General features: G+C 38.6%; 1 protein-coding gene across 16 annotated transcripts; it reads left to right on the top strand.

The window, feature by feature from the left end:
- The first annotated feature begins 1,873 nt into the window (after positions 1-1,873).
- LOC134749321 (uncharacterized) lies at positions 1,874-8,198 on the top strand. 16 transcript variants are annotated; one of them, XM_063684234.1, is made up of 4 exons: positions 1,874-2,791; positions 3,280-3,399; positions 6,857-6,927; positions 7,366-8,197. In XM_063684234.1, exons 1-4 carry the CDS (start codon positions 2,753-2,755, stop codon positions 7,643-7,645), a joined length of 510 nt encoding a protein of 169 aa, XP_063540304.1. In that variant the 5' UTR covers positions 1,874-2,752; the 3' UTR covers positions 7,646-8,197. The 16 variants fall into 16 exon arrangements, 14 of the variants coding, with proteins under 14 accessions (XP_063540304.1, XP_063540298.1, XP_063540292.1 ...); XM_063684236.1 differs by lacking the exon at positions 1,874-2,791 and adding an exon at positions 2,803-3,112 and having other exon boundaries at positions 3,280-5,178; XM_063684228.1 differs by having other exon boundaries at positions 1,890-2,791; positions 5,012-8,191.
- The last annotated feature ends 7,506 nt before the right edge of the window (positions 8,199-15,704 follow it).

Genomic DNA, 15,704 nt, shown 5'->3' with positions numbered 1-15,704 from the left:
CGGAAAGATGTCTTTTATTCTTTAAAACAAGCGGGGAAAAACACATTTTATCCACTAGTGGGGAAAGTAATATGACCTTGGATGGAGCGTGTTTAAGTAGCAAAACGTAAAACGTAAACGTAAAGCAAACGTAAAACGTAAACGTAAAACGTAAAACGCTCATAATAATGGTTCGTTCGGTATTAATTATCATTAAACAAATGGTTTGAGAATCTAATAAAAAATACCAAATTTAGCTTTATTTAATGATTTTATGTCATAAACCTTAAAGTTCCATAAGAAACGTTTGTTTTTTAATAATGATGTAAAATATAATTCTGAACGCACAAGTTGAGTCGATGCAATTTCAAAACGCATCATTGACGTCAGTAATGTCAACATTGTCAACAAATTTTTTACTTAAAAACTTCTCACGTAAAAATACAGAATTTCCAGAGTTTTTTGTTATAATATCGTAAAAATGAGTGACTCCAGTGATGAAGATGATGTATGTGTGTGTCCTGTGGATGTTGCACTTTCCTCGCTATAGTGAGGTGAAAAGTTTTGTGTTACACACGGGTGCAAATGTATTTTACTTCTCGTGCGTTGAAACACTCAATTGCACCCTTGTATAACAAATAACTATAGTTCTGTCAGTTGGACTTATACATGTGCTAGAAAGGAATAAAACTAATTAATTAATTGAGTCTTGCAGCGGGTTAGACATTATTATATTACTACATAGTATACAATAATAAACCATAAAACAAAGTCGCTTCCTGCTGTCTGGATGTATGTCTGTCCCTATGTATGCTTAGATATTTAAAACTACGCAACGGATTTTGATGCGGTTTTTTTTAATAGATAGTGATTCAAGAGGAAGGTTTATATCAGCATTGCACCCGTGCGAAGCCGGGGCGGGTCGCTAGTTATCTATTTAAATTATTTATACTTAAGTACTGTTTTTTCAGTCACGGGAACAAAGCCGCCGCCGCAATACAATCGATGTTATATATGCTCTGCCCGCGCAGCATGGTTTCCCCTATCACTAAGTCCGTCACTTTCGCACTCACATACTTGTTAGAACGTGACAGGCATGGTGATAAGCGTACCGTGCTACGACTCCTGGTTTTAAAATGACATGCTGAAATAACTGGCAACTCAAAGTATGGCTAAGGTTAATAAGTTTCTACTAAAAATTTCATTTTTAAAAACACACTTACGGCCTGATTCGAATTTTAAGATAAGTACGTCAAAAATTTGCTAAAGATGCGATTTGGATGGAGTGTCAAGTGACGTTTTTTTGAAGGTAATTTAATCCTAATTTATAAAATAAATCTTTGTATCCACTTGGGCATCCCTGCACTATTATACCTAGAAAGGAGCCTAGGCCTCAACATTTGACACTGACATACCCGATCCATGTCGTATCTTTAGCAAATTTTTTACGTATCTTAAAGTTCGAATCAGGCCGTTAATAGTTGCCGAATGTACCTTGGTAGGTATTGTCTTATGATTTAGGTACTTTGCAAAGATTCAAAACGATATACGGCTGTTAAGACCTATCTTAACAAGTAGCAGATAAGTAGGTATTAGCATACCTAAGTACCTACTTACCTAATCTAGACAGATTAAGTCTCTCAATCGTCCTATGATATGTAAAGGTGACATCTACCGAAACTATTGTGTACTAGTTTAAGTGCTCAATAAGCTGTTAGCTATGTCAATGTATGTAATAGTTCCTAACCCATCCGTAGTGTCATAGTGTGGCGCTGTACTTTACTATATAAGCTTCTACATGTATGTAGATAAGAGCACTTTTTCTAACCAGCCTTCTGTAAAACATTAAATTAAGATATCAGATTCTCTGCTTTCATTTGGTCGCCATTACCTCCAACGCTCAACATAATGGTGACCCCTAGTTTAAATCGCGGTTAATCTCAGTACTTTAAAGCGAATCGCTAGTAAATTTAGTAAAATTTGCGAGCCGGTACGTCGAGGAATCGCCGCGTATCCTGATTTAGGCCGGGAGAGCAACGTTACCACGTAGGCAGCAACCGCGTGGGGCTCCGCCGACCTGAAGAAGCTGAAGAGGTGACTAGGAGGCGACCACACCACTCGATCGAGCGGCCTGAGCCAACGCGACAGGCGCCGACCGAGCCACCAAAGCGGGACCACGTGCGTGGCACCGCAGCCGCAGCAGGGAACGGCTACCGCAAGTACCAAAGGGACCACGTGGGTGGTACCACACCAGAGGCAGAAGGAGCGCCCAAGCGAGGGCAATCACCAAGCTACGCCACGCGCACGAGCATCAATCGAGAAGGCAAGTGAGCTGGCATTCCCTAACCTATCTACCAAATCTCCCTACCAAATTTAATTGTAATCGATTTATTTCCTACAAATTGTAAATTGTAATCGTTCTTAATCATGTTAGAAACTTCCAAAAGCACTCTAGAAGAGTTAGAAATTAGGCAGTTAAAAAATAGACGAGGTGTCTGTAAGCGAAAATTAACTGTATTTAATAAATTTATAGAAAGAATCGACTCAAGTGCATTGACGGCCGAAATAATTGTAGACATAAGCTTAAGACTAGAACAATTACCAAAGTTATACAATGATTTCTCTGAGATACAGGACCGGATCGAGACACTGTGCAGCGACGAAGGGGACATCGAAGCCCACGAGGCCGAGCGTATGTCATTTGAGGACACATTTTACCGACTTAGCGCTAAGGGCAAGCTGCTGGCGAAGGTAGATACCGATTCAACACCAAATGACCATAGTCCGCAAGCCCCGCCGCAGCAACCCCTCGGTGAGTCGATAAAATATCCCGAAATTAGCCTCCCTAGCTTCGACGGAGACCTAACACAGTGGCTGCAATTTCGAGACACATTTGATGCCCTAGTCAACCAAGCTAGCTTAGCACCGATCGTAAAATATAAGTACCTACGCAGTTGTTTACAAGACGGCGCACTTGAGGTAATTAGTTCGCTCGATTTCTCCGAGGACGCGTACATGCTCGCGTGGCAGATGCTTTGTGAACGTTATAATAATCCTAAACGTTTAGTCACCAACCACATGCGAGCCTTGTTCGACGTGGAACCGGTACCGTCAACTCCTTCGGGTCTAAGAGGTCTGTGCGATAATATTTCCAAACATTTGAGATCTTTGCGCTCATTAAATGTACCTACCGAAAATTGGGATCTCGCAATTATTCACATGTTAGTTAAAAAGTTAGACAGTCGATTGCAATCAAAGTGGGAAAACAGTGTTGATTTGAGAAAATTGCCTTCGTTGCAGGATTTCAAAACCTTCCTAAAGAACCGAGCTGACCGGCTGGAAGCGACCAGCCCAGCAGTACCATCGGACGCACCCAGCACTTCCAAGAAGGCCATGGTAACCACGTCCGAACCTATCAAGGTAACCTCCAAACAGTTTAAATGTAACCAGTGTCCGTATTGTTCGAGTACGCATTATATTAATCAGTGTCCAAAGTTTAGTGCATTAAACGTTATCGCGCGCATCCGAGCCGTGAATAAATTACGATTATGCTTTAATTGTTTGTCCGGAACGCATGTCTTAACAAACTGCAGGGCCAGTACATGTCGAGTATGTAAGGGCAAGCATCATACGTTACTACACAAACCAAATACCAACACTCATGTAGGTAGTAACCCCGTACCAACGCGATTACCAATATCAACGTTAATCGACGAACAACCGAGTTCTAGTCAAATCGAGACTACCTTGTCGAATAACACTTTAATCGAAAAACAAATAAACAATGCGCGAAATAGGTCAGTTTTCCTTACAACAGCCCAAGTGCTCGTTAGGGATAAGCATAACAATGTGCATAAAATGAAGGCATTTTTAGACAATGGCTCGCAAGAAAATTTCATTACCGAAAACGCGGCCAAAAAGTTACAATTAAACAAGGAACAACTTGCCTTAAATGTCATAGGTTTCAATGAAAAAGTGTCTAGCCTTTTAGAATCGTGTGACGTAACATTGCATTCCTTAGACGGAACCTTTACAACGAATTTGTCCTGTTTTATTACGCCTATAATTTGTACTACCAACATTTTAATACCAAACGTGCAACGTTGGCACATTCCGTCGCGTTATAAATTAGCTGATGACGAGTTTAACTTAGCTCAAGATGTAGATTTGCTTATCGGTGGGGAGATATTCTTTGATTTACTTCTTACCGGTAAATACAAGCTCGGGCCCGGATTACCGGTTCTGAGACGCTCGCGATTAGGATGGATAGTCACGGGTTCCGTACAAAAAAAAACCGAGTCTGCCATTCAATGTAAAGTTACAGTAGAAACTCAATTAAAAAAGTTTTGGGAAATAGAGGAGGGTTCCGCACCAAATTTACCCTATGATGAAAAACAATGTGAGGATATATTTCTGAAAACTCACACTCACAACTCTGAGGGTAATTTCGAAATAGAACTTCCATTAAAGCAGCCACCTACCAAGTTAGGTCAATCTAGGCACATAGCATATCGGAGGTTCAAAACATTAGAATCCAAGTTCGAGCGGAACCCCGAATTTAAAGATAAATATGTGAATTTCATGCGCGAGTTCGAACAAGCTGGCCATATGATTCAATTACAAGATAATTATGATGGCCCATGTAATTTTCTACCCCACCAAGCTGTTTTTCGCGACTCCCCCTCAACCCCTATTCGAATTGTTTTCGACTGCTCATGCAGAACTGATAACGGCATTTCTTTGAATGATATCCAATACAAAGGCTCAATAATACAGGACGAACTCATAAATATACTTCTACGATTCCGAAAATACCAATATGTTATTAACGCTGACATACAAAAAATGTACAGATGTATTTATGTTAAACCAAATCAACAATACCTACAATGCATATTTTGGCGGGAAAATACTCACCAACGACTCCAAATTTATATGCTGACCACATTAAGTTTCGGCTTAAAGTCAGCACCACATATTGCAACCAGATGTTTGTTACAATTGTCAAACGAAAACCAACACACATTTCCAGCAGCTGCAGAGGCCATAGCGAACCAGTTCTACATGGACGATTTTATCGCCGGCGGCGACGACGAGAATCAGGTAGCTGAAACTGCATCACAGGTGAACGAGATCCTGCGGGGAGCCAACTTCACGCTGCGGAAATGGAAGTCCAATTCCGAAGTCATCATAAAACGGGTGAGCGAAACACACACACACCAAAACACACACACAACCGAATTTGGAGATAAAACACATAAGGTCCTGGGTTTAGCGTGGTCTAGTGACTCAGATGAGCTTATGTATACCATTAAAGAAAACCAAATTTCACACCCAATCACCAAAAGAAAGGTACTAGGGGTAATTTCGTCCATTTTCGACCCCCTAGGCTTGACGGGACCAGTAATTGTAGTAGCCAAAATATTTATTCAAAAATTATTTAAGGCTCAATTAGATTGGGATACCGAATTAACACAAGACTTGATCCAAGAATGGAACACATTCTATCGAGACTTGTTTTTATTAAACCAATTGAAAATTTCGAGATGTACAGTCATACCCAATTATGTAACGATACAAATTCATGGGTTCTGTGACAGTAGTATTAAAGCCTATGGCGCTGCCATCTATATACGATCAAGCGATAGAGTAGGAAACGTACAAGTTCACCTACTTTACTCAAAATCAAAAATAAGTCCAATACAACCCCAAACTATTCCAAATTTGGAACTTTGTTCCAGTTTACTGCTCGCGACACATGTCGACAAAATAAAACGAGCATTAAAATGTGACGTTTCCGGAATCAACCTGTGGTCAGATTCAAAAATAACATTATGTTGGATAAAAAATAGTAACCCTAAATTAACTTGTTTTGTTAGTAACAGAGTCACAAAAGTATTATCACTTACAAACAAGCACGAGTGGTCATGGGTCCGCTCGGAGGATAACCCCGCCGACCTTTTGTCCCGAGGGGTAGCACCAGGCAAGCTGGAAACCAACCAGTTATGGTGGTCTGGGCCGGCGTGGTTGACCCAAAGTCCGGACACATGGCCGACCCACGATTCTGAGTCACTAAATCATGCACCCGAGGCCGAGAGCGACGTAAACATAACTCTCACCTTGGCTATTAGCACAGAATCTAACGACACGATACAATATCTTTTCCACAGGTGGTCAAGCGATAAAACACTTATTCATGTATTAGCATACATACTTCGATTTATATATAATACAAAAAATAAAACTCGAACAATTAATCCAAATAATAAATTATCAGGACCATTGTCCGTAGAAGAATTAAAAAAATCGGATCACGCATTAATTAGACATGCACAAATGGAATCATTCCCACACGAATATAAATTATTGCAAAACAATAAACCGGTTCTTAACAAATCAAAAATATTATCTTTACACCCATTCATGAAGGACGGACTCGTTCGCGTAGGCGGACGAATCGGTCTTTCGCATTATGCATATGAAAAAAAACATCCTTTAATATTAAGTCACGAGCACGCGCTTACCAAACTACTGATGGCAAACGCACATATACGTACTCTGCACGCTGGCCCTCAGTTATTACTTTCAACTATTCGCGAGCGCATCTGGCCAACAAAAGGTAGGATGTTAGCCTCGAAAATTGTAAATAAATGCGTTCCGTGTTTTAGAGCAAATCCAAAGACTACTAACCCTATAATGGGAAACTTACCCCCCTCAAGGGTAAATCCTTCCCCCCCCTTTGCTATCACGGGTATCGATTATGGAGGACCTTATAACATTAGAGATAGGACAGGGCGTGGTTACAAGGTCTCTAAGTGCTATATAGCAGTGTTTATTTGTTTTGCAACAAAGGCAATTCATCTCGAATTAATTACAGGGCTCGAGTCAGCCAATTTCCTGGCGGCGCTGCGACGATTCATCGCCAGGAGAGGTAAACCGAAGGAGTTGGTGAGTGACAATTCAACAACCTTTCATGGGGCTAGTAACGAGCTAAAAGATTTACAAAAATACCTACAGGACAGCTCGAGCGAGCTAGTATCTCATTGCGCAGACGAGGGCATAAAATGGAGTTTTATTCCTGTCTATACACCTCATATGGGGTCCCTATGGGAATCTAGTATAAAACTTACCAAATATCATTTAAAAAGAGTGTTAGGGTTATCTTTGTTAACTTACGAACAATTTGTATCAATCCTATATCAGGTAGAATCTATGGTAAATTCTAGGCCACTATGTCCCTTACCTAGTTCAAATCCTGACTATCCTGTCCTTACGCCAGCTCACTTTTTAATTGGAAAAGCACCAAATTCACTTCCGGACGAAGATTATAACCATGTACCAAAGAACCGATTAACTCACTATCAACTTTTGCAACAAATCACGCAGGACTTCTGGCGGCGCTGGTCACGTGACTACATCGGAACGCTGCAGGAACGCACGAAGTGGAGGAGCGCGCGCGGCCCAAGCCTCGCAGTCGACACCGTCGTCCTGGTACGAGACGAGCGTCTGCCGCCCTGCCGGTGGAGGCTGGGCAAGATCGTCGCGACGCAGCCGGGCCGGGATGGCGTCACCAGGGTGGCCGTCATCCGAACCGCCAGAGGGGACATCCAACGCGCGTTCAATAACATTTGTCCATTACCTACTTCGGGTGAAGTCATATAAGTAGTAAATACCTACCAACAGTACCAACCTAATGTAAAGTTCAAATAATTATAACTAAGTGTCAAATAAGTATAATTAAGTACCTAAATTACCTTACTTACCTAGTACCTATGTACATAATTAGAATACCTACTCCCTATTTAAAATAAAAATCATTTCCTATTGTTGTTTCATTTATAAGAATGGGCACAGATCTAATTAAAATTTAAGTAATTACCTAACTATAACTCGTAACAAAGAACTCTGCCCATCCTTACTGATAGGTAAAATGTATAAAGCCTATTCTTTGAAATACCTAATGTTACTCATAAAACATTAACTATTTCAAGGGGTGGCAAAATGTTAAGACCTATCTTAACAAGTAGCAGATAAGTAGGTATTAGCATACCTAAGTACCTACTTACCTAATCTAGACAGATTAAGTCTCTCAATCGTCCTATGATATGTAAAGGTGACATCTACCGAAACTATTGTGTACTAGTTTAAGTGCTCAATAAGCTGTTAGCTATGTCAATGTATGTAATAGTTCCTAACCCATCCGTAGTGTCATAGTGTGGCGCTGTACTTTACTATATAAGCTTCTACATGTATGTAGATAAGAGCACTTTTTCTAACCAGCCTTCTGTAAAACATTAAATTAAGATATCAGATTCTCTGCTTTCATTTGGTCGCCATTACCTCCAACGCTCAACAACGGCTATAAAAAGTAGGTTAAATAAAATCGACTAAATAAATATTATGTTTCAATATCTAGTCATAAAACTATTAAAAAACTCATTAAATAATTTCGCGGTTTAGACTCACTTGTTTTAGTCACTCGCGCGACATGTTTCGGAGAGCCTAGGTCTCCTTTCTCAAGCACTAATAGTGCGAGCAGCGTTCACGACGACCGTGTATTGCGTGCGTTGCGTGCGTCGCGCGAGTGACTAAAACAAGTGAGTCTAAACCGTGAAATTATTTAATGTTAGTATGTCTCACAACAGTTTAAATTCGATTATTTAAAAACTCGTTTAACTACATTGTTGGCTACAATGTATACCACCGTATAACACAAAACGGTTTTCTCGAACGAAAATATTTCCCTCCCACGCACAAATTACCTGGTACGCGCTCTAATGCGGAATAGAGTGAAAGCTCAGTTGCATTTTGTAGTAACATTGTGAATTCGGTTGAATATCTACTGCTAAATCTTAGACCTCTTATTAAGTAATGTAAATCTATTCTAACAGTTAAAACTTCTAGAAATACTATGATACAAAACACTAATGGAAAAGAGAAAAGTAAATATGCTGGTCTCTCATACAATATATATAGAATAATATATATTTATAACAATATCCCAAAAAAGGCGTAGTTTCCCCTCTGGGTTGGAAGGTCAGATGGCAGTCGCTTTCGTAAAACTAGTGCCCACGTCAATTCCTGGGATTAGTTGCTAAGCGGACCCCAGGCTCCCATGAGCCGTGGCAAAATGCCCGGACAACGCGAGGAAGATGATGATGATGACTGTCTTTTGCAGCCTATAGCATAATTTAGAAATGTTTCATTTAATAAAAAAACCGGCCAAGTGCGAGTCGGACTCACACACAAAGGGTTCCGTACCATTAACTATAAAAACGGTCACCCATCCAAGTACTGACCCCGCCCGACGTTGCTTAACTCCGGTCAAAAATCACGTTTTTGTATGGGAGCCCCACTTAAATCTCTATTTTATTCTGTTTTTAGTATTTGTTGTTATAGCGGCAACCGAAATACATCATCTGTGAAAATTTCAGCTGTCTAGCTATCACAGATCACGAGACAGCCTAGTGACAGACAGACAGACGGACAGACGGACGGACAGACGGACAGCGGAGTCTTAGTAATAGGGTCCCGTTTTTACCCTTTGGGTACGGAACCCTAAAAAGTAACACACATATTTAATCATATTAAAGTATATACATATTGATAAAAAATCATCATCATCATCATCATGTCAGCCGATAGACGTCCACTGCTGGACATAGGCCTCCCCCAAGGCTCGCCACTCCGACCGATCCGATTTGATAAAAATACATATACTAAATCAATGAGGGTAGGTACCTAGGCCTCCTAACAAAAATGAATTGAACACAACAGTAAAATCTATACGTCTACAAAAGACGATACGCAATGGCGTCAGCCCCCCAAACGTATACGTATCGGATCCGACCCCGCTAAGTGTTTTGTCCGCTAGCCTGCATTATTGATACGCAGCGGGTCGGTTCCCAGCTACTCTCTGTATATACCGTGTTGTGCATCCGAGAATATAAACGGAATTGAAAATCAATTGAGGAAAACGGGATTGGTGTTTGGACCCGGCCTTGGAAATATATAATATAAATAATGCTATTAAATCATTTTACGGTTTAGACTCACTTGTTTTAGTCACTCGCGCGACATGTTTCGGAGAACCTAGGTCTCCAGGAGCTAGGTAGCTAGGAGTACGCAACGCAATACACGGTCGTCGTGAACGCTGCTCGCACTATTAGTGCTTGAGAAAGGAGACCTAGGCTCTCCGAAACATGTCGCGCGAGTGACTAAAACAAGTGAGTCTAAACCGTAAAATGATTTAATGATAGTATGTCTCACAACAGTTTAAATTCGATAAATAATGCTACCTACATCTAAGAGCACAAGAGAGGACTAGTGAAAAGACTCGATTGAATCTGGAGCACATCAAACTGGCAAGTACAAATACAAAAACTGCCACCATACATAAGACCACGACCATTATAACACTGTTATTTGTCTATTTTGGACCCGGTTATGTTTTTCAAGTACATACAAAACCATAAGAAAAGTGGAGCAAAACGGAACGTCATCGCGCTCGAATCTACTTAAAGTCAGTATGGAAACTCCACCTTTGTGAAGACCCTATAAATAAAATAAATAAAATAAAATAAAAATTATTTAATTCAGAAAACATAGGTTCCATAATATGGTTAGTAACTCTTTACTTTAGAACTATGTTAGAATATTATTAAAAGGAAAGGAAAACTAAAATAAAATAAAATAAAAATTACAAAACAAAAACATACGAGTATAAGATGCGACCACCCCCTCCGCCGCTTCATGCATCCCGTGAACTCCTTCTCATAACATGCAGATCCATGAAGCGGCCGAGGACGGGCGAGTCCAGCCTGTCCGCTATCATCTGCAACACAGCTACTTGATCTGTAAGTATTTTGTGTTCCTGATGGTGAGTAAGGTTTACAAAGGTCTCGAGAAAGCTGTGCGGTCTGTGAGAGACCAGCATTTGTGCCTTATCCGGTTGACATAGTGAATTCATGACTTATTGTTCTCAGGCATGACTGAGCCCTTGTAACTGAAATACTAGGAGTTGCTGGGGAAAGGGAGGAAGTTAATGGAAAGAGGATTAAGTATAGCTGAACTCATTCGCTTCGCAAGAACAAATAGCATATTATTAATTAAATATGTGAAGCTGACTGCCAAACTTCACTAGATGAGAAAACTTTAGACAAATTAGAAGTAAGTTTTTGCACAAGTTGTTCATTGGACTGTTGACTACGGGATACAATAACAACCAGAAGCTGACTGAACCTAATAATCTTGCTTTTAAATTTAATGTTACCATAAGCAACATACAGTTTAATAAAATAGGTACATAGGTAATAGTTAAACTAATTAAAAACTAAACTTAATTACTAAACCTAAATATAACTATAAACTAAATGTGTATAAACTACCTACTGAAAACCGTCCCGGGCTGTCCCCGACGCAAAGGTGCCCATCACTCCAGCTGCGTTAATTCGGTTAATTTCCTATTTTATTAATCAAAAAAAAAACATCTCACATACCTACAGTTTTTATATACAAAGTAGTCGGTATTATCCAAGTGTAACTGTAATCTGTATATAGGCAGAATTTCCATCAGTTAGTTACGCGATCGAACTTCCAAACTGCACCGTTTGCATGTTTAATGCATTGAAATGGACGCAGCCGAATGCCGCTTATTCTGAATTTACACGAGAGAGTAAATTCGCTCGGTGGTTTAAAAACAAAATCGCATACCGCACTTTATGCTGACGAGACAAATACATGGGCGTAACAAAAATACTGCCGGAAAATACCAAATTAACAAATGTATAAAAACATTTGTAATATTGTTTTAGTGGCTCTGTGAGCTGTAGACCTCGCGATAAGGTTGCTATTCTATCTGTCCAATATCTCGGTCCAATGTGCAGTTTGCACACTAAGCAAAATGTGCAATACACATTGTACAGGTGGAATACCACCCTGCTTCATAAGCTTAAAAAAAACTTACGTTGAGTCATTATCACAGCGAACATAAGATAGTCTTAACTCTTTACCGCATACGGAGCCATATATGACGGATATGATATTCAACTCTATTGACAGTTATTCAAGTTCAAATAAATAAAAAATATATAACATGCAGTAAGGGGTAATTATCATTTACATAATCATTTATTGTGCGCGCGCCATAAGACACGCATCACGACTCACTTTTCCTCCACACCGCACGGTTGCCTTCCGTGGCAGCTTTCGTTTCGCTGCCACCAAGTGTTGGAATGATTTGCCACCACCAGTACGTAATTCGAAAACCGTGTCCACCTTTAAAATTCACCTCCGTAAATTCATACTGGCTAAGCAAAAATGCAACACTTAGGCAACCGTGCACACTCAGTCACTCACACACAAATCGCATAGACACTTACATACATACATACACACAAACATTCATAAGACTTAGGTATAGGCTAATTTTAATTAAGTAATTTGATTGTTATTTGTATTTAAGCTTTCCCTTATTTATTTTTTACATTGTGTTTACTAGTCCATCTACTGGGCCTTACTGAAAATCAGCGTCGCAGAGTGTGCCATGTTGGCTCACACCGTGACACCAAGCTGAGTAAGGACCATTTAGCGCAACCTCATTCTGTTTAATTATTTCTAGTTTTAGTCTTGTTATGTTGTGCTAATAAATGCTTTTTCTTTCTTTCTTTTCTTTCTATTGTATAATATTAATATTACATGCCAATTATTTACAAAAAATATTGGATAAAAATTAATTAATAATATAGGTAATATAGGTAGCTTAAGTGCCATAGAACCTGCTGGAAAAGTCCTTTATGCCAGTTTCCGCTATTGTAAAAAAAAATCCGGAAAATTAAACGACCAAAAAAGTTATCTAACTACAAAACTTAACGTGACCTTTCTGAAGAAGCTAAAAAAGCGGTTACCTGCTTCCTGTAGGTATTAAGAATTAAATTAGACATAAATAATATAAATATTTACCAATAAATATCATATCATATCATATCATATCATACTGACTCTTCCATTTTCCTGAATAAACCTACTCATAAAAATCAAGTTAAATTCGATAAGTCAAAACAAAACATTTCATTAACTGCCAAGGAAAAGATCAAAAACAAAAGAAAGAAACGGCCTTTTAAAATGAACATTCTTCATCAAGGAACGAAGGAATGTGGGATCTTTCAAGTCCATCACGACTTTTCTAGCTAGGACTTAATGAAATACCTTTTTGATGAAGCCGACGAGAGGTTTTTTTAGAGAAAACAATTGTCTCTGGCTGGTGAGAACTTTTTTTACGGTGGCTGAAACCTCAGCCAGTATTCAAAAATAGCTTTCATTTTAAAACAAAAAGGATTATTCTGAGACCCTGAGTAACAGCCATTTATTCAACACAATCATATATAAAACACTTTATTGTACAAAAATCAAAACAAAACAGGAAAAATTCGTCATTAGTACAAAGGCGATTTGATTTGATTAGTTTTCATTTTCAATAGCTAAACGTTACATTTCTAAATACTAAACTTCGAAAAAATGTCTATAAACATTTTACGTGACACTTGACACCATATAAAAATGAACTGTCATGTCATAGAGATTGCATAGAGACCATCTTCGATGCGAGAGGTTAGTAACTCTAATAAGTTGTAAATCGAAATGTGTGATTCAGTGACATTCATGGTGAGGGCCGTCTGGTCTAGTATATTTTTATCAAGATAATACAGAAATCGTCTTGACTAGAGCCATTCTGATTCAGTCTTGCAACATCTAAATTGTAACGTACTTTTATCCGAGTTTAAACAAGGGCGCAATCAAAGTAATCTGTTATTTTTAAATCTAAAATACTCCTAATCCATTCATGGGAATAGGCAGCATCACCAAAGAATATTGTCAAATAGTTTTCCACTCTAAAGGAGCCATAATATCCTATGTGCAAACAACTAAATTCAATAACATTTAGTGGTCGGGAAACAATCCCTATATCTGTATTATTAAGACTATACGGTTGATATTGCAATGGTTTTTATTTTTGTAGTTGTAGTGAGGGTTGTAGAGTTAGCATCGAAACATGTTGACAAGATTTCAAGGGGTGTTGAGGCAAATAAAAAAGTAATATCGAGCGGCCACGTGGCGCGCAGTGATATTGAGATCGTGTGGTGATAAATACATGTTTATTAGTTGTAGACCTTGGCGTTGAAAATGAACAGCAATTAGAGTTTTTAATTTAAATATTGAAACAAAATATATAATAACCTGTAAGGAGTATATCTATACAATACAATACAAATCCTCTTTATTCCACAACCTCAAAATAAAATATACAAAGAAACACACATAATCATTATACATTTAAACGACCAATTCTTGTATATATCTATCTCTATATATATATATATTTCTGGGATCTCGGAAACGGCTGTAACGATTTCGATGAAATTTGCTATATGGGAGTTTTCGCAGGCGAAAAATCGATCTAGCTAGGTCTTATCTCTGGGAAAACTCGCATTTTTGAGTTTGCATATGCTTTCCGAGCAAAGCTCGGTCATCCAGATATTGGGTACATAAAGACAGAGGTAAACAACATCAGGCGGTCTTATTGCTAAAGAGCGATCTCTTCCAGACAACCTTTAGGTTATCTATGTACTTAGTGTAAGTTAGAATCATTCCCCCAGATCTTTTTAATGATCTAGTAAATTACCTATTATTATTATCTCTTTTAGCCAAATACAAACTCGTAACTTTCATCGTATTATACACCTACACTTAAAATACGCAAATAAATATGTATATTTCTTCGCATTCTTCGCAAATAAAACATACCGTAATTCATAACTCGCATTTTTCGCTGATAAGAAATAATAAAATTATACATTAAATTCGCAAATTTCAACGTTAAAAGACAAAGTAAAAACAATAATTGCTTTACGGTTCTATCTCGCAGCTTTCTCGCAATTATAAATATTTCAATTAAAAACCAGGCGGATTCTCGGTTTTATGATAATTTTTCACGTACGCAATATGATGCTTGTAAAATATATTTTTTATGATATAGGAGGCACAAGAGCAGACGAACCGCCTGATGGTAAGAAATTACCGTCGACCATGGACACCCGCAACACCAGAGCTCGCAATTGCGTTGCCGGCCTTTGAGATGGGTCTACTATCTTTTCTTGAAAGTTGTAAGAATGGCTAGTTTAAGTAAGATAAGTCAATTCCGGAGTTTTGTTTTATAAAGGTACAAGTGTACTTGTCAGAAAAAGAGTCATATGATATGATATGATATGATATGATTTATTTATCTCACAATATACAAATCACTTAAAATTACACGTGGTAAATTCTTAGGAATTATTGTCTACGTGAGAACTGGTTCGGCAACGCAAATTTTTTCAACCTTGGAGTTACCTACAGGCGTCCATACACTACGGTAAATCGGTTAAAACACGTGATCGTTTAAATTTAACAAAGCAAAAAAAAGCTTCATTTGTTGGGCCTAACATATTTTTACCAGAAACTTAAAGCACATAGAATACCTACGTGTAGGTATAGCCCTCCGTTTTATTCAAAAAGCTAAATTCGATATCACCCTGATTCCAAGCATCCCAGTTTGAACACAGCGCTGGGGCTGAACAATTTTCATTATTTGAGAGAGTTATCACTTATTACAGCGACGCGACGCTCAATTTGTCCTGAACGTAACAATTTAACTGTGAGTTTAAATTTCAAACCGCCTTTGTTTATTG

This window comes from Cydia strobilella, chromosome 18, assembly GCF_947568885.1.
Source record: "Cydia strobilella chromosome 18, ilCydStro3.1, whole genome shotgun sequence".
Taxonomy (NCBI): domain Eukaryota; kingdom Metazoa; phylum Arthropoda; class Insecta; order Lepidoptera; family Tortricidae; genus Cydia; species Cydia strobilella.
Note: the sequence above shows the minus strand (reverse complement) of the source record. Positions and strands in the feature narration are given on the sequence as shown.